The sequence below is a fragment of the Mizuhopecten yessoensis genome, unplaced genomic scaffold, assembly GCF_002113885.1.
Source record: "Mizuhopecten yessoensis strain PY_sf001 unplaced genomic scaffold, ASM211388v2 scaffold631, whole genome shotgun sequence".
Taxonomy (NCBI): domain Eukaryota; kingdom Metazoa; phylum Mollusca; class Bivalvia; order Pectinida; family Pectinidae; genus Mizuhopecten; species Mizuhopecten yessoensis.
In genome coordinates, this window is record NW_018403643.1 from 66,988 (window position 1) to 77,380 (window position 10,393).

General features: G+C 35.0%; 2 protein-coding genes across 2 annotated transcripts in view; both read right to left on the minus strand.

Annotated features, from left to right (window-relative positions):
* Positions 1-1,684: 1,684 nt before the first annotated feature.
* LOC110451278 (multiple epidermal growth factor-like domains protein 10) lies at positions 1,685-10,144 on the minus strand. The gene is made up of 6 exons (XM_021499201.1): positions 10,050-10,144; positions 9,555-9,650; positions 7,137-7,232; positions 5,064-5,159; positions 4,187-4,393; positions 1,685-2,621 (listed from the first exon to the last, which is right to left on the minus strand). The coding sequence occupies exons 2-6, from the start codon at positions 9,622-9,624 to the stop codon at positions 2,494-2,496; spliced, it is 597 nt and encodes a 198-aa protein (XP_021354876.1). The 5' UTR covers positions 9,625-9,650; positions 10,050-10,144; the 3' UTR covers positions 1,685-2,493.
* LOC110451269 (scavenger receptor class F member 1-like) overlaps positions 2,554-10,393 on the minus strand; it is a 141,874-nt gene continuing 134,034 nt past the window's right edge. Inside the window, exon 13 of the mRNA XM_021499190.1 lies at positions 2,554-2,623. The gene's annotated coding sequence lies outside the window, so the exon portion shown is untranslated. The remainder of the gene's footprint in view (positions 2,624-10,393) is intronic.

Genomic DNA, 10,393 nt, shown 5'->3' on the forward strand with positions numbered 1-10,393 from the left:
AAAAAAACATGTTAAAATATAAACTGGATACCAATGTAATCAGTGTCATCTGGAGACTTTATTCATGTGCAACAGACGTTTCGTCTTGACTTGACCAGCGACCCGGTAGTATGTGTATCGTTACACTATAGACGATAAGATTGGTTATCATGTCATTTTAGTTTGAGTTAGAATTGTCAAAAGACATGATAGTTCTTCTGGTTGTAATTTACAAAATTAAACAACGTCCGTGTAACTGTGGACGAGCGTGACAGTGCAAGTGTAGTGTAGAATGACACTAAGACTGGATTACGTTATATACAATATTTAATTTACAAACAATACACTATATTTTGTTAATTCTTAATAATATAAATCATTGCTACCTCACTCTCACACGAAGTATGTATAGACAGCAACATTAGAATAATACAAAGCAAGTATATAACTAATGCTAAAATCACACACGTAAACTATACGCCAATACTGGAAAAGTCAATGTATCAATCACGATATGAAAATAACTGCCATGATACAGTGATCACAAAAAAGCTCGTCCATCGTCTGTGGTCCCCGGTCCCGTCTCTCTTCATGACGGCCTTGACCATAACTCCTGTGTTGATGGACTCACCAAACTTCACATGAAGTGTAATTTAAAACAGCACAGACCAAATGACATACGTTGTAACGTATCATCACAGAACATGGTCCATCCGTAGAACGTAATCACTACCTCGGTGACTATACAGCACACATCACTCGGTTCACACATAACCTAAACATGTAGTTCACACAAAACGGTTACCATAAAAGATAGCTACCAACTAAGGTAGTGGTTGTTGCAGCCCTCACATGACCCATGGTTGGAGCCACAATATATGCACGACAGACTTACTACTTATAGCTATACTGAGTGCCATTAAAAGGTAACATATATGTAAAGTATTCTCACTACCCATATGTATATACAATGACAATAACTGTAAGACATATCAATACGCTATTTTTTACCAATTAACTAAGTAGAGCCTGTTTTGACAAAATGTATAAGCACGGCACACATAGCCCTAATATTTAGGGTAATTTACGTGCGCAGTCCACTCAGCCGTGAGGTATACACCTGAACGCTGTGCCTTTTATCTATATGACCAATTCGATTAGAAAATGGGCAATTTATGGAATTGTTTATAGGTAATATTAGGCTAACAATATTTGTTGACAATATGTTATCTTAAAAAGCTAAAACAGTACAACCGCATCATGCGCGCGAATGTAAACATTGTGCACCCGATATACAGGTATGGTCATATATACAAACAACAAAATGACTAGAAATATAACAGATGAACAACAATTATGTGTATGTCGTTAACTAATAATATTTAATCACATAATTGTCCTGTTGTCCAGTGAACTCGCCCGTGTAATATTTTTACATATGTCACTAGTGTAATATACCCTGGATCATTTTGCATTGGCTGTGCCAGTCAGAAATCGATTGTGACGTCATAATATGGACAATGACGTGACGTCATCAATTGTGAATGGCGCAACAAAATGGCTGTCTCCGTTTGATTAAGCCCTCTACATTTTGGCTTTAAACCTGTCAAAATGTAAGTTTTCTGAGTTATGTGATAAAAAGTATCTTAAACTCGTCTCGAAGTTTTAATTTTTGCTCGCCAAGTCTCCTTAAAACTCCTAAGACTCGTTTCATAAAATCTCATATGAAATGAAAAAACTCATTTAATATCCTATATATAACACATATAAAAACTCACCACATTCTGTAGTTTGTGCTTGCTTACAAATTCTCAATAGCGATTGAATAAAGCTAATTGTGGCTATGCATGGCTACCTGTCGATCCCTAAATAAAAACCGTAGACGGATTACCAAATTCCGTCCCAGTAAAATAATAATCGAATGATTCACTTTTATCAGTAAAATTGGGTAAAAGATTAACAAAACATTATTAGTGATCGTGACAGTGCGTTATATGCACTGGTTGATCTATCACGACAAACGGTATTAATTTTCCTTTTCATACATAAAACATGAAAACATCAGGGCTCGTATTCATGAAACCGTTCTTATGCTCAAGCATGGATTCTGTGCTCAAACAAACTTTTTTTACTTGCTTAGATCATGTCAAACGCTAAAAAGATGAAATGTAAACGTGTCTGCAGTTTTTGTCCAAATCATTGACAAAAAAAGACGTATTTATTAAGTTATAACAAGAACAAGAAATTAAGCCTGTGCGCAAAAAAACATGCTTCAGCATGAGAAGGGTTTCATGAATACAGGCCCAGGTAAAACGCCAGTAAAAATTGTGACGTAACATTTAATGTGCAGTCACATTTTTGATAAATGTGGTGATCTGTGCACTAATATATAATCGGAATGTGTAGCTTCGTTTTCGGATTTGACAGTATTTATTTCTAGACTGATAGGTATATAATTTGAGTCGCCATTTATAATCTGTTGACCTTTTGTTCCCTCATTTGTTAAACAACCGTCTAGGCAGTCTCATAAACATGTGAGGGTTCTCTCTCCAACGCGTTCAGTTGTTCATAATTTGTATCGGTTCTGTTCGTCTCGGTAGGTTGTGTCTTGGTATGGGATCCTATTTCGTCGTATGTGCCTTCTGAAATACAAGTAATACACATTTTTTCAATAAACCGTTTTTGATATGGGGATTTAATTTGGATTTCACAACCTCGTTTTTGGGTTCTCTGAACTAATTCACGTGACTGTTTTTCCATGACCATCTAAACCGACTTGATTTACCTTGTTGAGAAAAACCTCGAAAAAACACTGGTAAACTGTTCGAATAGGCTATAGCCATGACGACTCTACCTAGAGAGAGTTTTAAACAGTGTACATGTAACCGGTGTACACTGTTTAAAATTCGATGGACGAAGTTTCAGGAGCACGGAATCAAAGGTCAGTATTGACACCCAATTTGACAAGGGGATGTTTATCTGTAATGTTCATATGATTGTAGCATATTATGTGCCAGAATTCCGCCCCTCCCCATTCCTCTTGGTTTGGTTGTTGGTAGGCGGGACCTGTTGCTGTGAGTGGCACACGGAGGCCTAGTGATTGCATGTCGACGTTACCCATAATAATGAAAAATCCTGAATATATATGTAAGTAAATTAACCTCCTCCGATTCATATTTTTAATGTTAGAAACAACCAGATTGATTCCCGATATCGTCACTATTTTGATTGCTGTGCGCAGATCATATCAGACATCGAAATACTTTGTTAGTTTCAGCTTTGTCAGATTGATAACGCCCATACCGTTTCGTCATATGTATTTTCAAATGCTGTTAAAATATTGAAAATAAAGAGTAAGAAAAAATAATAAACAGTAGATCAAACAACTTTGTTCAAGGTGAGTTTGTTTATATAACAGGATACAACTCGACCGACAATAGCATTGGAAATTGGGAATTTGGAAAATCTTAAAAGTAGTCCCATGAAAAACAACTGACCTGTTCATAATGCTATGGACAATTTTTATGGGTCGTATGTGCAACTACTTACCAACTACAGAACATGTAAAATCAGCACAAAATAAAATTTGAAATTCTATTGATGTCCAAGTGCAATTTTAAGCGATCATATGTTGATGATATTAGCCTAAAGTTTCCCTATTTCGTTCCAAGGTTTTGGTTAGTGTTAAGTTATGATCGGTTAATCGGGTGCAAGATGGTCGACCAATATTTTGCTGTCTCGTATTGGGAAACATGTACATATGTTGCTCATCATCGAACTGTACTTATTAGCAAAGAAAACACATTGACACGAAAACATCCATGTCGATTTCGATAAGAGTGAGAAAATAACACCATTTCTACAAGCTATATACATGTAATCTACTGGTTTATTAGTATTTTATAATTTTAATTACCCACAAGATTATTTTTTCTCTCCGAAGACTGTTATGAGATCAACGAGAAAATTGTGCAAATTAGAGGCTATTGAGGAATTCACAAATTTATTTTGTCGCATCTGAAAAGTAGCACTGCAAGAAGTTAAACCTTTATACATTAACACAAAATTGCAATTAAATAAAAACAGACAGAAAACATAGAACAAAATTCCTGACATTTTTTCGTCAATGTTTAAATTGATGTAAATGTACCCTAGTTATTTAGTCAGTAGTTCGTCCTAGAGATTTTACAAAATTAGCCCGTATTACCTGTGTTTTTCTGTAAATCTTCTCGCCTCACAGACTGAGACAAATCTTTCATATGAGTTAAATTCATATTGTCGCGTTTGTATCTTGAGAGACGTCTGACCAATATGATGACCAATACGACCAGAGTCAGAATGACCAATCCTGATGTGATCCCTATTCCGGCTGCAGCTATATTAAAACTGCCTGGTTGTGTAGGTTGTACAGGGGCTTTGATAATAATAAAAAAATACGCAACTAAACCCAAATAAAAACATGCAGCACTAATGATGACTCTCAAAATAAAGTGCTGACTTGTCAATACATCCTATTGCTATAATTGTAATCAAACTAGTTTGAAATTTATTTGCGTTATATATTGTCCTAATACTTACACATGGGGAAAAGCCCACGACGTCACACTAACATGTCTTTAAACAAGATTTATTATATCAAATTTACATTTGTATTCACAATATCACACAGCTAATAAATCTGTTTTATTGTCGGCGATTCGAAATTGTTTTGCATTGTTGTCGTGTTTTAGATAATCTGCGAATGTATTTTAGATTGTTGGCGTGTTGTAGATTGTTTTCGTATTTTGAATTACCGGCTTATTTTCAGATTTCTCTATGATTAGGCAGAAGTGGGCAGACCGCGTCATTTTGTATTTGCAACTTAACCAATTCATAAACATCATATGATTAAAAGGCATTTTTTTCTGATATACATGACAAAACCTCGTGAAACAATACAGTTTGTAACTACCGACAGCTCTAGGTTATATGAACGCATTGTCGGTGAGTTGTTATATATTAACTCAAATCGTTCATCAGTATCACGTGGTTTTACGTATTCTTATAATTTAACTGAATTGTACCTTTGTGGTTTACCTACTTACCCGTACAGTACCCTGTAATCATGTCACATACATCTGTCGTACAGGAGGACGGACATCTCCTATCACAGTGGTCGGTGAAATATCCATCTTTACATCCTTTAATTATAATATACATTTAAATTGTTTGAATCCTTGAGGAAGGTATAGCAATGAAATCATAACATCTGGTTAATCATTTTGGATGGCAGAACTAAAGGTTTACTGCATGAAAGAAATTCAAGAATCTTAACCCGGAAGTTGACATTTGCAAAATCTATTTCCATAACCTGATGGAACTACATGGAATGATTTTATTGTTTTGCATCCCAAGTTAGATTGTTACAGCAAACCAAAAAAGAATGGTTTCTATGTAATCCGGTTATGTAGAAGTCGTCACAGTATAATGTTTTTGTTTTTTGTTTTGATAGGATATCACAACCGATACCCGCTTTCCTGAACACTTAGGCTTGGAAGAGAAAATAGTCATGGCAAACATTTGAGATATACAGTGCATTGTCAGACAGACCGCGATTACCTTCGTTGATATAAACGGTGTTAAATACTCCTTACAAATCAACGATACCCGGTATATAACAGCTGTTATTTAGGGTACACTAAATTTGACATTTTCTACACGATTTGTGAGTACATTTATGACCAAATTGACTGGATTACTATGAACAATTCACTAATTTGTCACGACAGTTACCCCTGGGTCAATATACCCAAAACAGGTTTATTTTAACGAGTGGTGTTTATTGTCATACTAATGTGACACCAGCTGTAAACTAACTATTTATTGAATTCGCATGTTTTGATATCATATATGATGTTTGTAATGAGTATGAATACGCCCACGTACATACACGTTATAGTACGGAGGCTAGTGACTATTTTTTGTGTAAAATAGTTAAACATATGAATTAAAAGATTTGCTGTATAATTATAGTTGTGTTTTAATGTTTGACACGGAATGATACTGTTCATACACAGTTATTTGGGTATCAAAGTGTGTGTGTGATCAAGCTCCAATGCTGTTATTGCAGCGCTAGTATTCAGAACACATTTTAACCCATTTCTAAATTTGCTGTTATGCGGTCATTTTTTTCATATGTAGAAAAAGGTAAAGTCTGCCGATTTACATAATGCCATTCGTGCCAATAAGTTTAATATTTGCTCTATACAAAATAATATATTATTAAATTTACGCAAACAGTCCAGTTTTCTGAAACATCAAAACCTATACAAACCTTGCTTCCCAACTGAAAGTTTTGGCTTAGTATTGCCTTTCTTTTGATGTTACAGTCAACGTTTCTATAAATATATCTTTACATTTTCTGTTCAACAGTTACACAATGTATAAGCAATGTATTCGTTCTGCTTAAAAACTGAGTCAGGACATTGGTATTCCTCAGTGATACTTCTTTTGAAACTTTGATATATTTGAGAATATACCTTCATTTTGACGGCGTACACGGTAGTATGTTTAAATGCTTCATTACGCAGAAAAAAATTCGAAGTGGGTTGCCACGTGGTAAATATACGGTAGCCGAACGCGTGGTTGCTAGGACAATGTAGTTCCAGTGAATCTACATCGATATATGAATAATATTAGAAAATACGCAGTGAACAACACTATTATTTTCCTTTCATGGTTTTTCAATTTGAAATTAAGCAATGTGAGAAGTCCTTCGAACGTTTCTCTTCATTTACAACGGTCGTCATGTACGCGCATTGACACACTGCTCATGGAGTGACGCGGTCAGAACGATGCCGCCATTGTTGACGTTACCGCCAAAACATTTTGTTGAATGTGCATCCATGGAGTCAGAAATCTGTCAGCATTCTTTGGTTGTATAATTAGACAGAACGGATCCCGAATATGTTCTATGTATCATTATGGTAAATGATCCGAGCATTAGTTGCAATTGGACTGTTATCTCGCTAAAGCGTGAACGGCGCCAAATTTGAAACAAGTATCGATCCGCCGAGCCTTTTTTCTCTGCGTATACGCTAATTTATACGCAATCAGAGTTTACTAGGCTAAAGAAGGGAGACATGTAAAGATAACGTAAATATTGACCTCCTTATTACCTGTGCATAGTCCATCGATTTGTTGACAAATGTTGTCTTTGCATTTACCCAGGCAATCGAATGTACAAAACGGGCCGTACTTTCCAGGAGTGCATTCTGAAACAAATGTTGTCATTTTAATTTGTCATTCATATAAAATATGCGTATTGTTGCAATATTTCGATTCAATTTACACGTCTTTGTTATAAACAGTTTTGTGATAAAGATTAAGGAATAACATTTTATTACTTTTCATTAGACACTGTCATTAGGGTTAAGTACACTTGATCCATTGCAAGTGACGACAACTTTGAGCTATACAGATGATTAGTTTTCCCTATTGGATGTATCTTTGCAATTGATTTGACAGATATAAACTAACTGTGCAACGCAATTCCAAGGAAAACTGTTGAAAGAAATTGGAGTACAGTGTAATTTATAGCAACATGCACATAAGCCATGCTTGAGGTAGTAAAGTACAGTAGAAATGGCATGATCCTAAAAATAAAGGGCATGTCTCAGATAAACATGGATAGTGGATCAATCCTGCACAACAGATCTACATGTATATATAAAATTATAAAAAAACAAAAGACAAGAGTTTCATCGGCTTCCCTAGCTCTTTCTCCTCTTTAAATGTTTATCAGGGGAACTGTTTATTCATGTTGACAGGAAAACAACACAACAAAATGTGATGATATCATGATACATTATGACGTAACAATACAAGTTTGTGACAAGTGTTTCCCCAGATTTGGGACTTGTGAAAACCATGGTTACCATATCAAAAAACATAAAAAATGCATAGGTGAGTAGTAAGTGCGAGAGACTTTTAGTTCTATGAGCTATTTATAGCCAGTAGGCTATTGCCGTGGATCTAAAATTTTGTCAAAGTTGTCGCATTTGTAGTCGAACTATGCATTTGTGTTTCTTAATTGTGATGCACGCTTGTAAAATGGATACAATAGTTGTTTAATTTTCTTAAAAAGTTACTTTTTTGATTAATACTCTGGCAATTAACTAAAATGTAAATTGTAAGGTCTATATTCAGTAACGAGAGTTACAAAAGCATGTGCTACAAGATATGTCGTCTACTAGAGGGAACTGGGGGTAGGGGTGTAAAGTCCCGGCGTGAAAACATATAAACCTGATATACTTGTAATATTAAGATCTTTGGGATATAATCATTGATTATTTTAAATTTTGAATGATTTATATTGTTTGATGGACTATGCATTGCAGTAGATGTGGGGTGTCAGAGTAAGGCTAGATGACTTTATTTGATATGAATGGCATTGCGTGAATGCTAATATGTAATCAGTCGCATCTGCACCACGGGAAAAAATGCAAAGGGCCCTAAGTGACACATGGCTGCTTGTGTCGTTTACATGTTTTTATTTACTATGGTGAAAGTGAAAACCATTTATCGTGATTAAAATAACATGCAGGGCCACCAACAGACATTTTCTAGCTGATCTTGTAAAGGAAAAAATGCATACGCTATATAGCGAGAGTGAATCCTATATTATCAATGTTTCCGATACCGATCAACCTCCAACCCAGACATTTTAACAGTGTTAACTTCAAATCCATATCTTCAAACCTCCAAAATTTTTAACAACTAAAATCTATTAGCGATCAAGTAACCTCTTAAACAATCTCTTAAAACCGTACTGCCGGTGTACAAGAAAGCTATAATTATGATGGTAAGCCCGGCAATATCATGAAAACATCGGAGAAAGAAAATGTCATTCAATATATGAAAGGAAATGCTAGCACCTGGATGAGAGTACCAATTATATAACAGAAATAACATACAGTCTTATGTTTACGGGACCTGCCAAGACCAAATTGGAACACGACAACTGAATGTAACCAAAGAACTACGCGGCCATTGGCCACTTGTTGCTAGGTTTGATAAAATGAGAAATGTGTTCATCAATAAAATATAAAGCGGTAAGATGTGACTAAATCATCATTATGACTATATATATATTAATGATAGAAAATTGCAAACGTATAAAATGAAAGGAACTATAAAAAGATCCTATGTCTAGGAAAAAAAGGGAAATGACTAATTGTAGGGTTGAAACGTATTGCAAGGTTCTTGATGGTAAACAATTTCTTTCAACCAAACGTTTGGTCAAGATTTGGTTGTCGTGGTTGAACATTAGTTGTATGTTTAATCTAATCGTAGCGTTCACAGTATCACAATTAAAGTGCACGATATCTACCTACCGATGACTGCTCTATATACATGTGTTGTTCTTACAATTTAAAGGTATATTATTCCAGTTAAGAATTACTCTGATGCATGTACATTTCTTTTCAGGAACTCCTTTAATTGCATATGATTCGATTGCGGTTATTGGCAAATGCCGGGAATACCATTAATATGCCACACCACTGTATCTTTAGCATGAATACCACACTATTTACCTAGACAATATCCATTGTTATTCATGCATGATTTGTCTTTACAGTTGTCAGAACAATCTCGAGCACACATGTCCCCGAATTTTCCATTAACACAGTCTGGAATACAAGCATATACTACCTTATAAATAACATCTAAAATTATGATCGTTTTATGTCAGGTGGAAAAACAAAATATCAACATATATCTTGAGGTGAATGCCTCGTTAACCGTGAAAGTAAATGATACACATGTCATCATGTGTCCGTTGAAAACATTCTAAAATAATAACATTAAGATTTAAGGTATTTGTGTTAAGGAAAACTGTGATGTCCTAAATGTTGAAAGAATCAAGGAATTCCACGAGAAAGAAGTAGCCTGTGATTTGGATTAGCGCATCATCAGGAATTAACTATTGTAAGAGTTACTTCCCCTTATGTGCAGTAATTTACATTTATTGTAGCACTAAACCATCAACAAACAAATTAACAGTGATAACAATGTGAATCTATCATTACCAAAACATTGTTCGGATGTCTGGTTACATGTCACACAGTTAGAAGAACAGTTGGCAGTGCACAGTTCGCCTGTTTTACCAGGAATGCAGTCTGAAAATAAACATAATGTATGTCACCATGTATTTCTATTCCCTAAGTCCACAAAGTAGATGAAGTGCACTGCTTATAAAATGTATGCTGCAAGGTTTATATCCTTAGTCAAATAACGCAGACACTGAAGTATATTAAAACATCAATGTGTGTTTAATGTGATTAAATCTGATATTTCCTCACATTCAGTACATCATAGAAATAAATGACATACGTGTTATGACCGTTAAAATGACATACGAAGATTTTTTTTT

Excerpts from the sequence above, each read along its gene's own strand:
- LOC110451278 (XM_021499201.1), bottom strand. The coding sequence starts at position 9,624 with ATGTGTGCTCGAGATTGTTCTGACAACTGTAAAGACAAATCATGCATG. Across the intron at positions 5,160-7,136 it reads AATCGATGGACTATGCACAG|GATGTAAAGATGGATATTTC; the intron begins GTAATAAGGAGG and ends TTATAATTAAAG. Across the intron at positions 4,394-5,063 it reads GATTACAGGGTACTGTACGG|CCCCTGTACAACCTACACAA; the intron begins GTAAGTAGGTAA and ends TTATTATCAAAG.